The sequence below is a fragment of the Phyllobates terribilis genome, unplaced genomic scaffold (genome assembly GCF_046119375.1).
Source record: "Phyllobates terribilis strain yellow unplaced genomic scaffold, ASM4611937v1 Scaffold_4__5_contigs__length_816908805, whole genome shotgun sequence".
NCBI classification, from domain to species: Eukaryota; Metazoa; Chordata; class Amphibia; order Anura; family Dendrobatidae; genus Phyllobates; species Phyllobates terribilis.
The window spans coordinates 500,320,843-500,345,910 of NW_027362764.1; the positions used below are offsets into that span (position 1 = coordinate 500,320,843).

Here is a 25,068-nt window from a genome sequence, read left to right on the forward strand (position 1 = left end):
CAATCCCCGCAAAGTTTTTTTGGCCGCGAAGCATATGGGGCGGAGACTCGAGCATGTCACTCAAATACCCACGATACTCAATGCATACCCAAGCACGCGATGCAAACTCTAGTAGTGAGCACTTGTGCTCAACACCAGTCGCCATATCGTCATCTTTTTTTCTTACTTTTGAAAAAAATCCCAACCCCATCACAAACCTAACCCCAACCCTAACCCCAACCCCAGCCCTAACCCTAGCCCAACCCTAACCCTAGCACAACCCTAACCTGAGAGTTTATTTTTTACGCCGTTCCTCGTGCGGTATAAGTGATTAGACGACTTTATTCTTCGGGTCGGTGCAACTACAGCGATACCAGAATCATATGGGGTTTTTATGATTGACAGCTGTCACACACTAAAAGACGCATTTTTTGTAAAATCTAGTTTTTGCATCGCCATATTTTGAGAGCTATAATTTTTCCAGATTTTGGCAGACAGAGTCGTGTGATGGCTTGTTTTTTGCGGGATGAGTTGACGTTTTTATTGGTGCCATTTTCAGGCATGTGACATTTTTTGATCGCTTTCTATTCAGATTTTTGGGAGGCAGAATAAACAAAAATCAACAATTCAGGAATTGTTTTTTTTTTTTTTATTATTCTGTTCTGCGTGTGGTAAAATTGATAAGGCAGCTTTATTCTTTGGGTCAGTACGTTTACAGCGGTACCACTTTTATATCGTTTTTCTATGTTTTGCACTTTTACATAATAAAAGCAATTTTATAGAAAAAATTATTTTTTAGCATCGCTTTATTCTGAGAGCTATAACTTTTTTATTTTTCGGCTGAAGGAGCTGTATGGTGGCTTGTTTTTTGAGGGACGAGATGACGTTTTCAGCGGTACCATTTTTATTTATATTCGTCTTTTTGATTGCGTGTTATTCCATTTTTTGTTTAGCGGTATGGTGATAAAGCATTGTTTTTTGCTTCGTTTTTTATTTTTTTTTTTACCGTGTTCACTGAAGGGGTTAACTAGTGGGACAGTTTTATAGGTCAGGTCGTTACCAAATATGTGTACTTTTATTGTTTTTTTTTTTTTTTCATAATAATATTTATTGATGGGTACATTATATTTTTATTTTTGGTGGATTATTTTTTTTATCTTTTTTTTATATTTTTACAATTTTTTTTTTTTTTTCACTTTATGGCAGTTTTTTTTACTTTTTTACTTTGTCCCACTATGGGACTTTCACTTTTTTTTCTCTGATTGCCTGCATGGCACAGGAATAGAGCACCATCCCTGTGCCATGCAGGCTGTCAGTGCTGGACAGGGAGAAGATAGTTTGGAAATGCACTGCGCATGCCAAAAAATCTTCCTGCTGTCTGGTGACCCGGATGTTGTCATGACGACATCGGGTCGTCATGGCAACATCCAGGAAGCCGCGACAGACAGCACTGGAGGCCAGAAGAGGAGGTGAGTACACCGATCACCTCCCCTTAGCCACCGCAATGCTGCGATCGACTTCGATCGCAGCATTGCAGGGGTTAATGTGCCGGGAGTGGTGCGGGACCGCCCACTGCACATAGTACCGGGTGTCCGCTGTGACAATCAGCTGACACCCGGTGGCGATCGCGCCCACACAGCCAGTGTGCGGGCGAAATCGCCAGGGCGTATTAATACGTATCTGGTCCATAAGTCCCAGGGCACAGATACGTACTAATACGCCCTATGTCGTAAAGGGGTTAAGCCGTCAGACAAAGGCAGCAATGTGGTGATCATGAACACCAGTGACTATCACCTTATGTGCACTACTTAATTTAAAGGACTGCTACCACTTACTAGACACTAATCCTACCAAGGAATTTTCCTTAGAATTGAATCAACTAGCTAGGGATGCTCTGCGTGACGGTATTCTGAGAAAACAGGAGTGGGAGTTTATCTGTCCAAACCATCCAATGATGGCAACCTTCTATAGTATACCGAAGGTGCACAAAGGATTAAGACCACTTAAAGGGCGCCCGATTGTGTCGGGTGTTAATAATCTAACTCAAAACCTGGGGGTGTACCTGGACAAGGTGCTCAGGCCATTTGTGACAGGTCTGAACTCGTTCATTGGCGATACCAATGATCTTCTTAGAAGACTGGAAAATATGGTGGTGGACCCCGATGTACTATTAGCCAGTATTGATGTAGAATCACTGTATTCCTCAATACCGCATGAGAGGGGTCTAGAGGCTGTTCGGTTCTTTCTCAGTGGGAGGGGTAGACAGTACAACAGAAACAACGTGTTTATTCTGGAGGCCCTTCAATTCTGTTTGACTAAAAATGTCTTCCTTTTCGGCGGAAGTACTTCCATCAGCTCAGGGGCACGGCGATGGGGAACCCTTGTGTCCCATCGTATGCCAATTTGTACCTGGGCTGGTGGGAGGAAACCGTCGTCTTTGGGGATAGACCTGTGGAGGGAAGCGACAGTATAGTGTTATGGATTCGATATATTGACGACGTCTAGGTAATGTGGAAAGGCGGTAAAAGACAATTTGAAGACTTTGTAGAGAGATTGAACCATAACAACTTGAACCTCCATTTCACTTTTGAATTCGACATGGAGAAATTACTGTTCTTGGACATTTTAATCCAGAAAGGTACTGATGGACTGATAGGGACAAAGACCTTCAGGAAGACGACTGCTTTGAATTCCCTTCTGAGGTGGGAAAGCAACAATCCTGTCCCCCTCAAGAAGGGATTCCTAAAGGACAATTTATGAGGATGCGTAGAAACTGTTCTGATGATGCCACCTTTAAAGAACAGGCTGATGGCTTATGCCGGTGGTTTCATGAGAGGGGATACCCTAGGAATGTGGTGGCTGAGGCATACTGAGAGACACTGGTTAGGGACCGCAACTCTCTATTGAATCCACCCCCCAAACCAACTGAGGATGACAGCACATGTAGGCTCATCACCACATTCTCCAATAGGGCACACGTGGTTCGCAAGATACTGCAGAACCATGGGCCAATTCTCCAGATGGATGAGGACATAGTTCAAAGCCCCTGATCACCTACAAAAGGGGCAGATCTCTGAGGCACAGGTTGGTCCATAGCCACTACACTGGCCACCAGGAAGGCAATTGGATACAAAGTCCCACTAGGTGTAGCTTCAGATGCAGTGGATGCGTATCTTGTAAGGCAATGATGCAAAGTAAGAACTTCACAAGTAATGTCACCGGTGAGACCTTTGCCATAAAACACTTTAGAAACTGCAGGTAGAAAGGGATAGTCTGTAATGCCACGTGTGTGTGCGGCATAGAGTATGTGGGGAAAACTAAAAGAGAACTCAGGATAAGGGTGGGAGAACACCAATGAGATATTGCCCTGAAAAGAGATACCCCCTTAGCAAGACATGTGAACACTATACATCCTGATCATGCTGACGTGGTACGATTCATGGGGATTGACAAAGTAACTGTCCCACCTAGGGGGGGGTGACTGGGACAAGCTGATCCTCCAAAGAGAGACAAAATGGATCTATAAGCTACAGACAATGTCTCCATACAGTCTAAATGAACAGCAGTCCTTTTGGTCTTTCCTATAAGTGTAGGGACTACCAGGGTGAGGAGTGTGGGGAAAGCCATCGTGGAGTGAGGGTGCCAATTGCGCAGGTGTTAGGATGCCAACCTCCACTGTCAGGTAGGGATCAGTTGGCTAGCACCTTACTAGGGACGGACAGACCCTGCTCTATATCTCTACCTTTTTCTTTCCAATACATTTTGCGGTCCCTGCATTGTCTCTCTCCCCGCCTCATAGGTCCCGTTCCTTCTAGTGTTACTTCTTTCTGGGTGGGATGTCTGTTCATTATACTAATGCCTCGTACCTACTGACTTTATTGAATCCGTGGAGATCTCTTTTGCCATTAACCATCTGGGGATTGTGTAGTGTTGTGTAATCTTACTTCGCTGCATATGGTTTGTAGCTGGAGCCCTGTTCTGTGGTATTTTCGGATGGATGCCCCTCCTGGCTTGAGTGATGATGGGTACCCGTAACCTTTAATTAATATGGGTAAAATAGATACTAAAAAGTCACATGGACCATAAGTCAAGTAAGTGCCTGCCAATGGTAGAGAAATGTAACTACCCAAGACAAATCTATTCTCATTCAAGGCAGGGGTTATATGGCATAATATCTAGGTACAGCCCACCTGCACACCGAACAAGATAATGGCAGATAGTAATAGAGCAGTCACTCTATTTATTTATTTTCGGATGGATGCCCCTCCTGGCTTGAGTGATGATGGGTACCCATTTTGGGTCCCGCTTAGGTTATCATGTGGGCAGTGTTTACCCCACGTAATGCAATCACTCTTACCTCATGCGCCCCATCTGGACTGTGTGCGTCTTATGACGCGCACACCGGATGTGACGCCTGCGTGTCACGGCCGGCACTTGCGTTCTACATACCGGATGTGAGGTAGCCAGAACCGGAAGTGACGTGTCCGCGACAAGGGAGCGTGGGCAGATACAAATAGGATGATGAGACTATCCGTAAGTTGCGCCGCCTTTGTGTTAGGTTTGGCGACGGACACCTAGGATCACATTGAGTGAGATGACACCCGTCTCCCCTGATGAATTACTGAGGTGATGAAACGCGTTGGGAGTGGTGTTCCATATGTGGCTGGTGGCTGAAGATGTTTTGATGCCCCAGAATAGTGAGCTGTCTAAAGCAAGAGCATGAACTGACACTGTGTATGGTGAGGTTGTTCCATTATTTATGTGTAAAGTGTGAACTCTCATGTTAAACCACTGATTGTCTGATACGGTTCATGTCTGGTAATGCTTTTAGTGACTGCTCTATTACTATCTGCCATTATCCTGTTCGGTGTGCAGGTGGGCTGTACCTAGGTATTATGCCATATAACCCCTGCTTTGAATGAGAATAGATTTGTCTTGGGTAGTTACATTTCTCTACCATTGGCAGGCACTTACTTGACTTATGGTCCATGTGACTTTTTAGGATCTATTTTACCCATATTTATTAAAGGTTACGTTTTAACCTCTTTACCACTATTTTGCTTTGCTTTGTCTCTATCAAGTGGTTGTTTACATTATTACCCCCTTTGCTACTTTTTGCTGTTTCCAGGTCTCTTCTACACGTTCCCAAAGTTGGTGCATACTGGTCGACTCACTTGGGTATCTATACAGTTTTTTCTTCAACTGTACCCACAAGTGTTCGATTGGGTTGAGGTCTGGGGACTGTGGGGGCCAATCTTGCACCTCTAATTCATTGTCATTGAACCATTTCTTCACCAATCTCGATGTATACTTCGGGACATTGTCCTGCTAGAACACTGTCATCCTTTTCATACCCATAGTACTTGAGTGTGTAAAGTAACTCGGTCTTTTAGGATACTCAAATATAGCTCAGCATTGAGACCACAATCAATCCTGGTTAAGTATCCAATTCATTTGGTGGTGAAAAAACTCCATATTATCAGGCTTTCCAGTTCCTTTAATTTCTCGATCTGTTAGCCCCGTTTCCCCTTATTTCTTCCAGACCCATTTGCACCCATCAGAGCCTAGTTTATTTACTTTCGTCTCATCTCTCCATGCCACCCATTTCCAATCTTCTACTGTCCACTTTTTGTACTTCTTTGCAAACACGAGCTGACGCTTCTTATGAAGATATTGAAGTCGAGGCTTCTTCGCCTTTTTTCGGGCTACCATTCCAGACTTGTGTAACATGCATCGCATTTTGCTTGCATGGATGTCTGTGATCTCACTATTACGGAGCATTTGAGCCAAATCCATTGCTGTGTTTGTCGCACTAGAACTGATAGAACTTGTGATTAGCCAACTTGTTGACTCTGATACTTTGCCTGGACGTCCACCTCTTGGCTTTTGAATGTATGGAGGGGCTTCATTTCTTATTCTTCCAACTGTCTTGGCACTCACATGATGCAGTTTGGCAATTTTCTTGGCCTAGAGACCGCTATCGATGAGCTGGATTATGCTGTTTCTCTTTTCTTGGGAAATTTTCTTCATGGCTGCTCCTCGATTCAAACCAGTGACCTTTAGCTTGGGAATCAACCTTATAAGGCTATGTGCCCACGATGCAGAAATGCTGCATATTTTTTACGCTTCTCCCTGGCAGGAAAAACGCATGCGGTTTTTACATGCGCTTTTCCCGCCAGGTAGAAACGTTTGTCAAGAGGTTATCAAGCGCTTTTCCAAGCGATTTTAGCATCACTTGGAAAAGTGCTTGACAACTTGTTCACACTATATAAATCCATGCAACCGGCATGGATTTATAGTAGTGTGACCAAGTTAGTTAAAAAAAAAAAGAATAAGAATGGTAAAAAACTAAAAAATAAAGCTTATACTCACCTTCCGGTGTCCTCCCGTTGTTATCTCCGCTGCGTCCGGTCTCTTGCATTGCTCGCGCTGTTGTGAAGGACCTGCGGTGACATCATTCAGTCATGTGTCAGGTCACATGACTCAATGACGTCATGGCAGGTCCTTCACAACAGCGCAAGCAATGCAAGAGACCAGACAGAGAAGACAAAACACCGGGAGGACATCGGAAGGTGAGTATAAGCTTTATTTTTTATTTTAAATTCTTTTTTTTACAGTTTCTATGGTACCCAGGTCTGGAGGAGAGTCTCCTCTTCTCCAGGCCTGTGTACCATCCGCACATTGAACCGTGTGATATCCGCTTATCCACATGTAGTGATGCGGATGTCATGCGGTCCAATGCAAGTCAATCGCGGTGATTACGCTGCGTGTCCGCAAAATTAATGGACATGCTGCGGATTTTTGAGCGCAGCATAAATGCTGCCGAAAAATCCGCAGCATGGGCATTGACATTGCGGCTTGTCTTTGGGGACCATGGGGGGCGGATTACCAAGCATTTCTCAAGCTTTACGCTGCGGAAATTCCGCAGCATAAATGCTTGGAAAATGCTTTGTGGGCACGCAGTCTAACAAACTGAGCTATTAGTGAATGTGAGAACAGGAAGTATACAGTATACAGGAAGAAAAAGATTTTTCCACCACCAGGAGCAAAACAGTAACAATGCAGTAACATGACAAGAATCTGCATAACTAATCATATGCTAAATAGTTGCAAGTCAAATTTATGTAAGAGATAGACAAGATGAAGGTCCATAAAATGATGGTAGTCTCACGTTAGAAGCAGTAGTGGATGGAGAAATATGGAACAGTCAAAAGTTTAAAACATTGTTACCCTTTTGCTCGTCACTGTATGTCCGAGATGTCAGGCATCTGTATGCAAATAAAGTTAGATTTTGCTTACACTGCAAACCTCCAGTCTCACAAGCCAACCATATTTATTTATTTTTTATTATTACATTTTTTTTATTCATTTTCTAAAGAAATATATAACAATTGACAAATGTCAAACACTGTAACAGCAGATAGTACAACAGAAGAATCATATCCGGTAAGAGCAACTTCAGAGCATGTACTGATTGACAAAAAACAATAGTTACATTGAATGATCAAGCAATTAATATCATAAGAGGGGTTGGGGTTTGGCAGATTTCTAGTTGGAGAGGATAATATTGGTAAGATTTATGTTATTGTCATACTCTGTTGGAAAATCATCCTTATTCGATCTCTCTTCTTTTGCCCATTGTACTCTTGTCTACAGTTAGCCTCATACTTGCTGCCATTTCTTCTAATGATATAGTCCCATACATTATTCATTATTTACATTATTAATTACGCCATTTTTCCGTAGTATCTCTCGTGTCATTTTGCTATATTTCTTGTGCATTTATTCATATTGTATATATCCCTCTGCCCCTGGAATGCTGCCATCCCTCATTGTGCGATTCATCTTTTTAATCCTACCTCTTTAAGTAATATACAGTATAATTAGCACAGAAATATAATTTTGCACATATTTCTTTTAGGTATATTTTCATCTATGTTTAAATATGATAAGAGTAGTCTTCCGTATAGCAAAGACCAAACAATATTTAGTTTGAGACGTATAAAGTGACAATAGCAAAAATAAAAATGAGACAAAAATAAATTAAATAAAATCAGGAAAAAAGAGGGTGGAAAGATTAGTCTGTCTACTTATAGTTTTTTAACAGTATGATATAGCATATTCGCTTGCGTCATTCCATACAGAAGCATCCAATATAATTTTTTTAAAAGAAATATCAGATGGCCAATGTATGCTATGGTATGCCTTTGGAAAAGCTTACATTGGGAGCTTTTGTCAGGGGTATGCATCATCCCTATGTACATGAATCAGATAAACCATTAAAATACTTGTCTAGTATTGTTTAGGTTATCCTTGGGCCACCAAAACAACCATGACCTCTTGAGGCAGGAGCTTCTCAAGACCTCTGAAGATGTTCTGTGTTATCTGGCACCAAGATATCAGCTGTAGAATTTTTGATCCCTAAAAGTCCCAACTAGAGATAAGCGAACCAGAATTTAAAAGTTTGGGGTTCATACGGGACAGTTAGTGTCTGGTACTAAACGCCGAACACTTCTCCTGGAAGTCTGTTGCAGACAGAGAGAGAGAGAATATTTTCTTGCTCCAAAGTTCGGGTCGCCATTGTTTTCAATGGGGTTCGGGTTCTGGTTCAAGTTCGGGTACAGTTCTGGTAACCGAACCAAACTTTAGACTAAAGTTCGGGTCAGATACTAGAACCTGAACTTCTTTCCCTAGTCCCATCATTTAACAATCAATTGTCCAAGATTAGAGAATCAATGAGATTGATGATTTGCAATGAAATTAATAGCATAATCAATACAGAAGAAAATCTATTACTATTCATCAAAACTTAAAAAAAGTATTCTTCCGGTTGATTTGAAGCTAATTTAAATGAGTTGCTGGGGTAATCTCTCTCTAAAAAATGGGTTTTTGTATTCTAGATGCTCCTCTATTTAAACACTACTAGTATAGTCCTTTCTTCCCAGCTGGAATCTGGGTGTGATATAGGCTGAGACATTTTTTGTTATTGTATGCTGAATAAGTCTCTGCCCCCATGTTTGCACTAATGGCAGAATGTGTATACAGACATTAGTGGTACAGCCATTACCTCACTGTCTCAGTAGAATTTCGTTCTGGAACCACTAATGGTCTCTAATGATTGTAGAAATATTTGTCAAGCTGGATATTCATAACAGCGATCAATGGAAAGCGGTATAATGGGATTGTTGTATTTAATTGGGTCACAGTAGAAAAATATCAGTACAGTGAGATATACACTTTGTCCCTTTTTTTATACCCTATAGGCATATGCCATGCTAATAGTTCTATTGAATTACACATTGAATGCCAGAAGTAGCAGAATTACAAAATGTTTGCTGTAATGACTGATTGAAATAAAAATATTTAACTTTCTAAAACTCCAGGTGCCATTTATGATAATAACTCGCTCATCTGAATAAGAGCCTTTAGGGTTTGTTTGTTCCCTCTGACTCACAAGCTGTGAGTCACCGTCTTCCATGGAGGCTCATTTAGATGCTAAATTTAGGAAATTTACTGTATGCGTCTGACTTGGGGAATACCCTTGTCTTGTCAAAATATACCAACCACATATCCAGAAATAGAAAAAAAACACCATATTGGAGAATGATGACATCTGCTGTGTAGGACACACCTAAGAGAAGAACCCTAAAAGTTTGTTTTGTTTAAGTAAAGGTAAGGAGGAACATAGGAAAGAAAAATAAAAACTCTCCGCTCCCATGTAATATATCGAGGCCTTCCAGGTTCTCTGTTAGCAAATGATAGGGAAATGAAGGTCCAGCTATAGGATTTCAACATGCTCAATTTTTTGGTCTACCACTAATAGGCCACGGCCAGAAGGCTTGTCTTTTTCTCTTCAATGAGAGGTGGAAGTGGATAGCAGTTTGCTAAATGAGCAGGGAGACAATACCTATCATTTGTATATGCGGCTTTATAAAAACATAGTTACGTGCACTTAAGAACATCATTATCTGAAGGCTAGAAACAATAATAAAGTTAAATTAATATTTGTGCTAATGCCTTACACGTGACAAAGGCACAGCTTAAATTAAGAGACAAATTAGTTGACCGTTACCATATAGGAAAATATATCAAGAACATGCCTAATCAAGGTTGTCAACTTGATTTTTTTATTTTTTCTGGACTGCTTATCAAACAATTACAGACAGACAATATCTTTTACAGACACATTGGAAAACCATTATAAATCATTAAGATTATAAGTGATATATCTACAATTCAAAATATTGATATAAAGACATCAGCTGCATTCACTGTAAACTGTAGAATGATGACAATTTCAGTCTTAATAATCTGTATAAGTTTTTCCAGCTTCAAAAAAATCACGGACACTTCAAATTTTGGACCATGCCAGAATTTCTGGATGGTTGGTAACGCTTCTTCTGAGGTGTGAAAACATTACTACTACTACCAAGAGACATTTTCCATCTTTTTTTGAAAACCTGATGTTTTAGACATGAAGCAAAGGCTAGTCTTGATTTCTGAAGTCCTACTGTATGTCTGTGAGATCTAGACTGTTCCCGTAAGGGGCACCTAGACATGTAGATGTCTCCTTTTGTATCGCAGTTGGCAAGATCATTTTTGAAAAAGTACATTTTTCTAATCCTTGACTTTTTCTCTACACCAGGAATTATGTGCAGCACCTTTTATAGAGTAAAGAGCATTGTAATCTGTAATTCTATTTATATTTTCAATGTGTTAATATTTTATAGGCTGGAAATGTGGTTACAGGGGAAATGGTGGAGGAGCTCATTCTTTCAGGAGCGGACATAATAAAAGTTGGCATTGGACCAGGCAAGTTCAAATGCAAATAATTTTTTTGTCATTTTCATGATTCTTTACATTCAATTCACATAATTATACCGCAATACCCTACAGTTCATTACAATGTTTAAAGGTGCTGATACGAATCAATAGTAATATATAACTCCTAGTAATCTTTACAGTATTGTTATATTCTGTGGGATTGTTAAAGCAAATAAAGTGATAGGATGCAAGTACTGGGCTTCAGGATCTACTTTGCGTCGCTTCTGACATTTTTATGCTTTTCATTTTGGCCAAGGTGGTAAAAGACAAATCAAATATGAAAATGTAAGCTTAGATTATATTTATTAGTCTATTTTACATTCATAACAGTGTGCACAGATGCTTACTGAATGCTCAATGAAGGTACATTAGTGCCAAAGTCATAACATTTGAGTTTCTGTGCACACTGTATCGGTCAAAAGTTTGGACACACCTGTTAATACAGTGGTTCTCCTTGTTCTGATTGGAACGTGCACATTGCAAATTCATATTAAAGGCAGCAAAACCAGGAAGGAACACATATGGAAACAAGGAGTAAAGAAACACATGTGAAACAAGTGAGAATATGTTGTAAACCTTAGATTCCTCAAGGTACTTCTGTTGTACTCTGATGACAACTTTACATTTGGCATTGTCTCGAGCAGCTTCATCAGGTAGTCACCTGGCATGGCTTTTTAACAATCTTGAAGAAGTTCCTAGAGGTGCTGAATATATGTTGGCAGCTTTGCATTCACTCTGCAGTCCAACTCATCCTAAACCATCTCAATTGGGTTGAAGTTGGGAAATTATGAAGGCTATATCATCTGACAGCACTCCATCCCTCTCATTTTTAGTCACACAGCCCTTACATAGTTTATATAGCCTGGAGTTGAGTTTTGGGTCATTGTCACGTTGCAACACAAATGATGGTCCCACTAAGTGTAAACCACATGTGATGGTATGTCATTAAAGAATGCTGTGGTAGCAATGCTGGATAAATGTGCCTTAAATTTTGAATAAATCACCAACAGTGTCACCACCAGTAAAGCGCCTCCACATCATCACACTTTCCCCTCCAAGCTTCACTGTGGGCACCACACATGCAGTGCCTGCATTAAAGTGCCCATTTGTTCATTATTTTTGCATCTCACAAAGACATGGTGGTTGGTACCAAAAATCTCAAACTTTTCCTCATCAAACCTCAATTTTGATTTCCACTGATGTAATGTCCAGTTCTTGTGTTGCTTGGTCCAAACAAGTCTGTGTTTTTTGTTTGTGGTCCTCAGGAGTGGCTTCTTTGCAGGAATTCAATCATAAAGGCCTGCAGTCTCGTCTGGACACTTAATGTTGAGATGTGTCTGCTACTTGATGTCTGTGCATAATTTTTAAGGGCTGTTATCTGAGGTGCTGTCAATTTGCGGTTTCTGGGGCTGGTAAATCTGATGAACGTATTCTCTGCAGCAGTGGTAGTTCTTGGTCTTCCTTTCCTGGAATGGCCCTCATGAGGGACAGTTTCATCATATTAATTGATAGTTTTCATGACTGTACTTGAGCATATCTTCAAGGTTCTAGCAATTTTCCAGATTAACTGATCTTCATGTATTAAAGTACCGTAATTATGGACCGTCATTTCTCTTTATTTAGTTGAGAGTTTCTTGCCTTTTTCTGGCTCAGAACAGTTGTGGAATAGGGCTCAGCACTCTATGGAACAGTGTATTAGCACTGCCTCTGCAAAACACATCTAATGACTACAAACACTTTCTGAAGGCATGTGGTACCACAAATTAGCTGTTGAAGAGGCATACATGTTCATTGGAAACCATTACTGGTGACTAGTACCTGATGAAGCTTGAGTAAATGCCAAGGGTTTGTAAAGCTGTCATCAGAGTTAAAAGGAGTATTTTGAGAAATATATGGTTTACTACATATTCTGTTTTGTTTTACACGTGCCTCTTTACTCCACATTTCCACATGCATGCCTTACTGGTCTTGCTGTCTTCAGTTTGAATTTATAATGTGCACATTCCAATAATAGCAAAGAAAACGATACATACTATTTTTGACATGTGCTGTATGAAGACTAATATATAACATTTAGACTTTAATTTTCCATACATCCTTTGGCACACAACCCCCTGAGTTCCATAGAAAAGCACTAAGATTTTACCAGCTGCACATCTTGAATCTGCAACCTGCATAGCTGTCGAAGATTCCCAGCCTACACCTACTATCGAGTACTCCCATCTCATTGTCAATGCTCATCTGATGAAGGCTCAAGTCCAGAGCTGAAAAACAATTTATGTATCTGTTATTGCATTTGTCAGGGGAACCAGACGGGAGATGTCTCAGATATCCCCCTGAGGTTACCAATTTGTCATGAACAGCACTCCACTGCCCCCAATCATCAGGACAATTACGAAATTGACTGACAATGGATAGACGAGGACATGACTGCTTTCACTACTAAGCCAGTTATTGGGGAACTCACAGTGATTATATAGTATATATAGTATATATACATTCGATTTCAACGTATGGAATATAATATATACATATCCCTGTACGGTCACTGTCAAGCTCCGCATTAACCCAAGAAAAAGCTATTCATTTTAATATATTTAATCCTGGAAATTAGGCAGTATTTATAAAAATATACATAAGATATTAAAAAAGGGGACAAAATAATACAGCATATACAATTACATAAAATAAAAAGGGATAACAAAAGAAAAGTACTAAACCTGTGTTTAGTAAAATGCTTCAAAACCACAACAAACTGTGTCTTCCAGGAGTGACAATGATTAGAATTAAAAATCTCTATTTACAGTTAGGTCCATATATATTTGGACAGAGACAACGTTTTTCTAATTTTGGTTCTAGACATTACCACTAGTGTTGAGCCACCCCCGTAGTGTTCGAGTTCGGTTCGGTTCGTCGAACACCCGTGTGTTCGCCGAACTGTTCGTCGAACTGTTCGTCGAACACCTTCGAACACCGTTAAAACCAATGGCAGGCAAACAAAAACACATAGAAACACATAGAAAACACCTTCAAAGGTGTCCAAAAGCTGACAAACTGCTCAGAAGACACAACTAACACATGGAAAAGTGACAAGTACATATAGTCATGCGAAAATAAAAGAGGTGGAGGAGTAAAAGGAGGGGGAGACACAGATATAGGCATGTCATGCCCTTCTAAAATCCAAAAAGTGAGAAGCCGACACGGCCAGTCCGCTCCTGCCTGTGCCACCTCCGTGTCGCCGGGTTTGTGCCAGAGCCGCGGTGAACCCTGATGGCCAGCCCCCCTCTCCCAATACTGGTGCCTGTCCGCTGGTGGGTCGAGCGAGCCCCCCTGTGGTGGAGGCAGCTCTAAGCTTTTTAATTTAAATTGTCTCTCTAATTTGAATGAATACACTTTAAATCCATTTACAAGGATCTATTGGAGGGCAAGTCTCATGCCAGCAGCCGCGTAATTCCAGCTCCAGTAGCGTCCACTAAAGCTGCTGCAGTTAAAAAGCTTTTATAAGGATCGAGCTCGGCTGTCCACCGCAAGGCATCCTACTGCCAGTCCCAGCCCCTATGCCTTGGGGTGCCTCCTGATGCTCTTCACTGAGTATCCCATGGTCCCGAAGCATTTCCTTTGAAAAAATTAAGTGTCTAAACTACAGGTGGTGTAGCTTGCTTAACAGCCGGGATAATCCGCTGACTAGCAGACACTGCTACTAGGCACAAAGTATTTCCTGGGCTAGATGCAGTTAAAAATTTGTAATTAGATGCTCTCGTTGGATGCTGAGAAAGCATTCCATAGAGTCTCCTGGCACGCCATATATGATTCTCTTAAAAAGCTTGGGGTAGGGGTCTAGGGGACCCTTTTATAGCCAAAATCACGGCCCTGTATCGCAATACGTCACCTAGGCTGAAGATAAATGGAACTGTAGCACCCTGAGGGCTCGGTTGCTACAGACGTATTGCACCTCACCCAGAGGTGTGATATCTCACTCTCAGGTAAGGATGGAGTGTGGATCAGGACCCGACACCTGCATGCATTACACCACATTGCCGTGGGGCAGGGCGACCAATATGCCCCTGAGATGGGCACGACAGTCCCTGTCCCTGGCTGGAGTGGGGGGAGGGAACACTGAGGAAGGGGAACCCTGTAGTGCAGGAGCAGGGAGGAAGCAGTTCCTGGGTGCATTGAGAAGGGAGTATAAAAGGTGGGCACCATCTTAGTTCAGTGCAGAGAAGTCTGAGCAGAAGTGGCAGGGAGCAGGGGCTCTGCATGAGCTCTGCTCCGGAGGCGGGCCTAGTAACAGAGGCCCAGGCCTGGAAGAGGGAGAAGGAAGGAAGAGGAGCGGAGAAGGCTCCAGGAACGAGGAATGAAGGGATCCCAGGGGTGCGGACGGGCGAGTCGCCACCGCACGCCCGAATCCACCTGCGTGGAGGGGTCAGGCCAAGGGGGGAGACCGGTCCCCGAACTAGTGGAGGCAGGAAACGACCCTCAGCTAGAAACCGGAGGCTCTGACATTTTATGTGGCGCAGCCCCTCGCTACACCCGCTAGGAAGGCACCACATAGGGTCAGGGAAACTGGCGCCAAGTTTACCAAGAGGAGGCCCGAGGCAGCCGGACAGAAGTGTTGGTAAGAAAGGCCAGACAAAGGACACACAAAGGGGGTCCTGTGAAGTGCTCCAAAGTTATCTGGGAGTTGTCTGAGCCCCTCACCTGGTGAGCACAGTACGACGTGGGCAGCCGTTACCTGCAGACGTGGTCTGGATAATAAGAACTGTGAGTAAAGGCCCTGGACTGCATCACTGACTCCGTGTCGTTACTGCTGCTACCCTGCACCATCACCCCCATCCTCCGCATACACTGCCCTGAGGCTATACTCCTCCCGTGGGGAGTTATGCTACGCTCTGCTGCACCCACAACACCAGCCTCAGCGGTCTGCCCTGTAGCGGCGGTTCACTCTGACCGCAATCCACGGGTGGCGTAGTCGGACATTTAAACATCAAAACCACATAAATAGTTCCGCCACTGGTTTGACCGCCCTGAGCCACGGAACCGGGTCGCCGCCACGAAGACTACAACCACCAGCATCCACCAAAAAGGGTCCGGCTCCGGGTGTCCCAAGGCCCAGGGGGTGCGTCAGAACATTTTCATCACCTTTCACAATCACCAATGGGACAAGGCAGGGATGTCCTCTGTCCCCTCTCTTATACATCCTAGTGACGGAGCACCTGCTCTCATCAATTCGCCATAACCCCAATATTAGGTGGATTGAGGTGGGAGGCACCGAGTACAAGTGCTCTCTATTTGCTGATGATGTCCTAGTATATATCACTCAGTCACATATATCCATCCATGCTGTTATGGCTGAAATAGATCACTTTGTTACATGGTAAAATTTTAAAATCAATGCAGCGAAGTCTGAGGCCCTCGATGTCTCCCTCCCCAAATCCATATAGGATTCCATCCAGTCCAACTTTCCCTTTGCCTGGCCCTCACAGGGTATCAAATACTTAGGAATTCCTATTCATAGAGACCTCTCCCATCTATGTTATCTTAATTTTGGGCCCTTTATTGAACAATTCCATACAGACCACGATTGGCAAGTTAGAACTGTAAGATTCACTACGTGAACCGCTGGTGTTTTGTGGAAAAGCACATGTACACTGCGTTCCAAATTATTATGCAAAAAGTGTTTAGGAGTGATAAGGGAAGAATTTGTTTGTTTGTCAGTTAAACTCATTGATGGTGATGTGTGTCAGGGCTCTTTATATCACTGTAAGCAATTGCAGACACCTGTGCTAATTAGTTTGGCAGGTGTGTCCAATGAAAGGCAAGACTACTTAAGAAGGCTCTCTCACATTATTAAGCAGCCTACATTTTCTGCCAAAATGGGAAAGAAAAAGGATGTGTCGGCTGCTGAGAAGCAACAAATTGTGGAGTGTTTAGGTCAAGGCATGACTACAATCAACATTGTGCGATGATCAGGATGAAGTGTCTTGGCAATCAAGAAGTATGTAGCTGATTCACAGTACACACGTGTGCGTGCTGATAAGGGCAAATTGAGGACTCTTTCCTACAGGCAATTACGTCAGGTTGAAAGAGCAGCGGCAAAAAAGCCTTGTCATAGCAGCAGACAAGTTTTTGAAGCTGCTTGTGCCTCCAACGTCCCCCGAACAACAAGATGCAGGGTCCTTCAGAGGTTTGCAGCTGTGCATACGCCATCCTGTCGACCTCCTCTATCCACTTCACACAAGCAGAAACGGCTCCAGTGGGCCAAACATTACATGAAGACTGATTTCAAAACTGTTTTGTTCACGGATGAGTGCCGTGCAGCGCTCGATGGTCCAGATGGATGGAGTGGAGGATGGCTGGTTGATGGACACCCCACGCAAACACGGCTACAGCGCCAACAAGGAGGAGGTGGAGTAATGTTTTGGGCTGGAATCATGGGGAGAGAGATTGTCGGCCCCTTTAGGATCCCTGAAGGCGCTAAAGATGAACTCCATAATGTATGTGGATTTTCTCAAACAGCACTTCCTGCCATGGTTCAAGAAGAAGAACCGTGTATTTCACAGCAAGATCATTTTTCTGCATGATAATGCACCATCTCATGCTGCACATAAAACATCTGCATCTCTGGCTGATATGGGCATAAAAGGGGACAAACTTATGGTGTGACCCCCATGCTCCCCTGACCTCTACCCCATTCAGAACCTTTGGAGCATCATTAAAAGGAGTGTCTATGATGGCGGGAGGCAGTTCACATCTAAGCAACAGCTCTGGGAGGGTATTCTGTCCTCATGCAAAACAATTGAAGCAGAAACCATCCAAAACCTGACAAATTCAATGGACGAGAGAGTTCAGAAGCTCCTTTCGAACAAGGGGTCCTATGTGAAAATGTAACATCACCTAGAATAAAGTTTTGAGTTGAAAACTGTTTGATTTCAGTTTCTAACAACCTGCTAATGCTTATAATTTCAAAAATGACCATTTTTTTGGTCTTTATTAAAATGAAAAGGTTGATCGAAAAGTTTGGGGGATCTAAGAGTGTGGCAACCCAGTAGTCATGATTACTTCGAATTCTGACAATATGAGGGTCATGCTGCAGGTAGTGCAGCAAGAAGGCACTTATGTGTCTTGCGCATCTCGGAGCCCCAAAATTATTTTCCGGGCTAGATGCAGCTAAAAATTATTTTTAATTTTAAATCTGGTGGAGCTTATTATAGATGGCCTAATAGGATCAGTGCTGCACACTGCTACAAAGCCCAAATTATTTTCCAGTCAAGATACAGATAAACATGATTAGTAATTTGAAAGCTTAAAACGTTTGGTAGGGTGATTTTAACCAATCATCAAGCTTTTACTCTCCCCAGGATGACACAGGGGTAGAAAAGTCGTTTCGGATCCATGATTTGTTCATCTTTATGAACGTGAGTCTGTCTACATTATCAGTGGAGAGCCGCGTGCGCTTATCTGTCAGCACACCACCAGCAGCGCTGAACACACGTTCAGACAGAACGCTGGCTGCGGGGCATGACAAGATCTCCAAGGCGTAAGTGGCTAGCTCCGGCCATTTATCCAGATTGGAAGCCCAAAAAGAGCAAGGGTCCAGTGACACAGTCGTGGCTTCAATGTTTACTTGGAGATACTCCTGTACCATCGTCTCTAGGCGTTGACTATGTGTCAGACTTCTTGTCTCCTGTGGCCTTGCAAAGGATGGGCTAAAAAAGTGGTGAAATGATTCCGCAAAATTGATGTTACCAGCAGATACTGTGGTTCTGTTACGGTTTGAGTGCTGAACACTTGACGGTCCCATGGTTGGCAAGTTGGAACTGTGAGATTCACTACGTGCACCACTGGTATTTTGTGGAAAAGCACATGTAAGATTCTGCAACAGTCTCTGCTGATACTCCTGCATGCGTGCATCCCTTTCTATGGCAGGAATAATTTCTGCAAATTTACTTTTGTACCGGGGATCTAACAGTGTGGCAACCCAGTAGTCAGGATTATTTCTAATTCTCACAATTCGAGGGTCATGTTGCAGGTAGTGCAGCAAGAAGGCACTCATGTGTGTTGCGCATCCAGGAGCACCAAGTCCCTGTTGTGTTGGTGGCGAGGTAACAATCATGCTTCCTTCCTCTGTCCTCTCCCCCCAACCTCGCACAACAGAAATGTGATCAAGGTCTCCCTCATCTGATGAGTCTTCCATCAGTTCGTCCTCCACTTCTTCCTGGGCTCCTGCACCTTCCTCACTAGTTTGGCTGCTACCATGCGCCCTGGTAAAACCATCTCCCCCACCCTCACATGCCTGCCGCCTTGGTGCTGCCGACCTTCTGGACCTTGCAGATGTTAGCCCTTCCGCATACAACTCCTCCTCCTCTACTTCCTCCACCTCCTCTTGTGCCACCACCTGACTCCGAATTCTGTTTAACATGTGCTCCAGCATGTAAATCACCGGAATAGTCATGCTGATAATGGCATCGTCAGCACTAAACATCTTCGTCGCCATTTCAAAACTGTGCAGAAGGGTGCATAGGTCCCTGATCTGAGACCACTCCTCCAGCGTGATTTGCCCCACCTCTGAATCTCGTTGGCCCAGGCTATACGTCAGAACGTATTGCACCAGGGCTTGTCGGTGCTGCCACAGTCGCTGCAACATGTGCAGAGTTGAATTCCACCGGGTAGGCACATCGCATTTTAGCCGGTGAAGTGGCAGGCCCAACGACTTCTGTAGAGATGTAAGTCGCTGAGCTGCGGGATGCGAACGGCGGAAGTGAGCACACAGCGACCGTGCCCTCTGCAGAAGGCCATCTAGTCTGGGATAGTGGGCTAAAAATTGCTGGACAACCAGGTTCAACACGTGAGCCATACAAGGCACGTGTGTGACATTGCCCCGGCGAAGGGCCGCACCCAGGTTTGCAGCATTGTCGCACACGGCCTTCCCTGGTTTCAGGTCCAGTGGAGACAACCATTCATGAAATTGGTTCTCCAGAGCTGACCACAACTCCTCAGCTGTGTGACTCACATTTCCCAGACATTTCAATGTAAAAACCGCCTGATGACGTTGAGCCCTACTGCCAGCATAGTAAGGAGGTGTGCAGGATCCCTTCTGCGCAGTTAGAAAGCTTGTGGCATGACCAGACAGGCTTTGGGTGCAGGTGGAAGACCGAGAGGAGGTTGAGGAGGCAGAAGCAGTGGAGGAACTTTGACATAAAGAGGATTGACGCACAACTCGTGGGGACGGCAAGACTTGGACAGCAGCCCCTTGTCCTGCTGTCACCATAGTTACCCAGTGCCCAGTCAGCGACATGTAACGCCCCTGTCCATGCCTACTCGTCCAAGTGTCTGTGGTGAAATGCACCCTGTCACACACAGAGTTTCTCAAAGAAGCGGTGATGTTGTGTGCGACATGCTGGTGGAGCGCAGGCACACCTTTCTTTGAGAAGTAGTGCCGACTGGGCATCTGGTACTGGGGCACTGCGACGGACATAAGGTCTCAGAAAATCCTCTGTGTCCACCAGGCGGAAAGGCAGCATTTCTGTAGCCAAGAGCTTGCAGATGGTGAAATTCAACCTCTTAGCTTTCTCATGGCTAGGAGGAAATGGTCTTTTACTTGTCCACATCTGAGGGACCGAGGGCTGGCTATTGTGCTTAGACGGGGTTGATAGGGGTGTCCCCGGCAAACTGCCGGTCTGTGAGGAAGATGCAGGCGGACATGTTAGGTTGCCTTCATCCAAAGGTGGTGCTATCGATGTCGGACAGCGCTCAACACCAGCTGGTGTTACCACCTCCAAAGAAAATGATGACCTGCCAATCACGCTGGCTGTTGCGGGTAAAGAGGTGGCAGGTCTGCACCCCAAAACAGGTGTGACTGCTGTCCCCCCAGTCACAGAGGATGAAGAGGCCGCGGATGCACAAGATATGGCAGACGGTGGTTGGCCCGGCCGGCTAGGCCGCATTGTAGCACACTGAGCTTCCCACTGCAACTTATGCTTCATGTCCATGTGCCGGTTCATGCATGAAGTACTCAAACTATGTATTTTTTGGCCTCTACTTAGCTTTTGCTGACAAATGTTACAGATAACACGAGTTGGGTCATCTTTATCGATCTGAAAAAATGCCCAGGCTATGCAAGGCTTAGCACCCATGTGACCTGAAGAGCCACCACGACTTGTGGTGAGAGGCAGAGTTGTGTTTGAGGATGCAGTTGTTGACGTGCTTCCAGTACTACGTCTCTGTCCAGGAAGGCGCAACCTGACCTCGTCGTCACTAGCATCTTCCTCCACCTCCTCTGCTGACCTCATCTCTTGGCTGACTGTGGGTTGACAGTAAGTGGGATCTCCGACCTCATCATCATCACCCTGTGCGTTATCACACCCGTCGTCCTCAGAGCCAACCTGTTCCTGCCCTGACAAAAAACTAAAGTTGTCGCTCCAATCAGGTATTTGAGTCTTATCATCGTCTTCCTCATTGTCTCCACCAACAGGAGTTACAGTTTGGGAATGAGGGTCTACATTATGGTCAGAACCTTCTGCGTCTGGTCCTGGATCCGACTCATAAAGATTCTGGGCATCAGTGCAGATCATTTCCTCGTCTGGATTCACAGAAGCGCTGGAGTCGACCTCTGATTCCCAGGCTATAGTATGAGTAAACAGCTCTGCAGACTCAACCATCTGTTCTACCTCATACTCAGACGGGCAGCTGGAGATTTGGGAGCTGTGAGGAAGCAAGTGCGATTTGGGTGACACCTTTGAGGACTGGAGTATTTGTGATGTTGAAGTTGATGTGGAGGAGAGCCCACTTAAAGGAGCACTTGATATCCGTTGAAGCACCTGCTGTTTTTGTGCCTCATCTGGAATTTGTAGCGATTGGCGTGGCCGTAAGAAAGGGATCTTATCACATTGTCCGCTAAAAGAAGTAGACATTTTAGTTTGGCTGGAAGATGGTCTTTCTTCTGCAGATGTTACTGTTGCTTTAACACCTACCCCACGGACACAACCTTTTTTCCCCTTCCCAACACGCCTATTCCCCTTTCCACCAGCAGCAGGCCTTTTTCCACTCATTTTGGTGGTTAACTAATTCACAACTCTGGAGTTGTTTGCACAAAAAAACAATGGATGGTAACCGAGCAGAGCTGAGTGGCCAAACTGTGGTATTAGGCCAAAACTATTGGCTGGGTTAGATGCAGAAAAAAATTATTTTGAATTTGCAACCTGATGGAGGTCAGTATAGATGGACTAATAGAGAAAGTCCGACACACTACTAGAAGGCCAAATATTTTTTCAGAGGTAGATGCAGAAAAAAATATATTCAGTTTGCAACCTGATGGAGGTCAGTATAGATGGATTAATAGAACAAGACCCACACACAGCTAGAAGCCCAATATTTTTTCAGAGGTAGATGCAGAAAAAACTATATTCAGTTTGCAACCTGATGGAGGTCAGTATAGATGGACTAATAGAACAAGTCCCACACACTGCTAGAAGCCCAAATATTTTTTCAGAGGCACTGTAGATGCAGATAAAAATTAGTTTTAATTTGCAACCTGATGGAGGTCAGTATAGATGGACTAATAGAGAAAGTCCGACACACTACTAGAAGGCCAAATATTTTTTCAGAGGTAGATGCAGAAAAAAATATATTCAGTTTGCAACCTGATGGAGGTCAGTATAGATGGACTAATACAACAAGTTCCGCACACAGCTAGAAGCCCAAATATTTTTTCAGAGGTACTGTAGATGCAGATAAAAATTATTTTTAATTTGCAACCTGATGGAGGTCAGTATAGATGGACTAATAGAGAAAGTCCGACACACTACTAGAAGGCCAAATATTTTTTCAGAGGTAGATGCAGAAAAAAATATATTCAGTTTGCAACCTGATGGAGGTCAGTATAGATGGACTAATACAACAAGTCCCACACACAGCTAGAAGCCCAAATATTTTTTCAGAGGTACTGTAGATGCAGATAAAAATTAGTTTTAATTTGCAACCTGATGGAGGTCAGTATAGATGGACTAATAGAGAAAGTCAGACACACTACTAGAAGGCCAAATATTTTTTCAGAGCTAGATGCAGAAAAAAATTATATTCAGTTTGCAACCTGATGGAGGTCAGTATAGATGGATTAATAGAACAAGACCCACACACAGCTAGAAGCCCAATATTTTTTCAGAGGTAGATGCAGAAAAAAATATATTCAGTTTGCAACCTGATGGAGGTCAGTATAGATGGACTAATAGAACAAGTCCCACACACTGCTAGAAGCCCAAATATTTTTTCAGAGGTACTGTAGATGCAGATAAAAATTAGTTTTAATTTGCAACCTGATGGAGGTCAGTATAGATGGACTAATAGAGAAAGTCCGACACACTACTAGAAGGCCAAATATTTTTTCAGAGCTAGATGCAGAAAAAAATTATATTCAGTTTGCAACCTGATGGAGGTCAGTATAGATGGACTAATAGAGAAAGTCCGACACACTACTAGAAGGCCAAATATTTTTTCAGAGGTAGATGCAGAAAAAAATATATTCAGTTTGCAACCTGATGGAGGTCAGTATAGATGGACTAATAGAGAAAATCCCACACACTGCTAGAAGCCCAATATTTTTTCAGAGGTAGATGCAGAAAAAACTATATTCAGTTTGCAACCTGATGGAGGTCAGTATAGATGGACTAATAGAACAAGTCCCACACACTGCTAGAAGCCCAAATATTTTTTCAGAGGTACTGTAGATGCAGATAAAAATTAGTTTTAATTTGCAACCTGATGGAGGTCAGTATAGATGGACTAATAGAGAAAGTCCGACACACTACTAGAAGGCCAAATATTTTTTCAGAGGTAGATGCAGAAAAAAATATATTCAGTTTGCAACCTGATGGAGGTCAGTATAGATGGATTAATAGAACAAGACCCACACACAGCTAGAAGCCCAATATTTTTTCAGAGGTAGATGCAGAAAAAAATATATTCAGTTTGCAACCTGATGGAGGTCAGTATAGATGGACTAATAGAACAAGTCCCACACACTGCTAGAAGCCCAAATATTTTTTCAGAGGTACTGTAGATGCAGATAAAAATTAGTTTTAATTTGCAACCTGATGGAGGTCAGTATAGATGGACTAATAGAGAAAGTCCGACACACTACTAGAAGGCCAAATATTTTTTCAGAGGTAGATGCAGAAAAAAATATATTCAGTTTGCAACCTGATGGAGGTCAGTATAGATGGACTAATACAACAAGTCCAGCACACAGCTAGAAGCCCAAATATTTTTTCAGAGGTACTGTAGATGCAGATAAAAATTATTTTTAATTTGCAACCTGATGGAGGTCAGTATAGATGGACTAATAGAGAAAGTCCGACACACTACTAGAAGGCCAAATATTTTTTCAGAGGTAGATGCAGAAAAAAATATATTCAGTTTGCAACCTGATGGAGGTCAGTATAGATGGACTAATACAACAAGTCCCACACACAGCTAGAAGCCCAAATATTTTTTCAGAGGTACTGTAGATGCAGATAAAAATTAGTTTTAATTTGCAACCTGATGGAGGTCAGTATAGATGGACTAATAGAGAAAGTCCGACACACTACTAGAAGTCCAAATATTTTTTCAGAGCTAGATGCAGAAAAAAATTATATTCAGTTTGCAACCTGATGGAGGTCAGTATAGATGGATTAATAGAACAAGACCCACACACAGCTAGAAGCCCAATATTTTTTCAGAGGTAGATGCAGAAAAAAATATATTCAGTTTGCAACCTGATGGAGGTCAGTATAGATGGACTAATAGAACAAGTCCCACACACTGCTAGAAGCCCAAATATTTTTTCAGAGGTACTGTAGATGCAGATAAAAATTAGTTTTAATTTGCAACCTGATGGAGGTCAGTATAGATGGACTAATAGAGAAAGTCCGACACACTACTAGAAGGCCAAATATTTTTTCAGAGCTAGATGCAGAAAAAAATTATATTCAGTTTGCAACCTGATGGAGGTCAGTATAGATGGACTAATAGAGAAAGTCCGACACACTACTAGAAGGCCAAATATTTTTTCAGAGGTAGATGCAGAAAAAAATATATTCAGTTTGCAACCTGATGGAGGTCAGTATAGATGGATTAATAGAACAAGACCCACACACAGCTAGAAGCCCAATATTTTTTCAGAGGTAGATGCAGAAAAAACTATATTCAGTTTGCAACCTGATGGAGGTCAGTATAGATGGACTAATAGAACAAGTCCCACACACTGCTAGAAGCCCAAATATTTTTTCA

At 43.0% G+C, this 25,068-nt stretch overlaps 1 protein-coding gene across 1 annotated transcript in view; it reads left to right on the forward strand.

Moving 5' to 3' along the window:
- Positions 1-25,068, forward strand: part of GMPR (guanosine monophosphate reductase) — a 171,386-nt gene that overhangs the window by 43,774 nt on the left and 102,544 nt on the right. Inside the window, exon 5 of the mRNA XM_073678800.1 lies at positions 10,710-10,791. Within this exon, the coding sequence (XP_073534901.1) occupies positions 10,710-10,791 (82 nt within the window). The remainder of the gene's footprint in view (positions 1-10,709; positions 10,792-25,068) is intronic.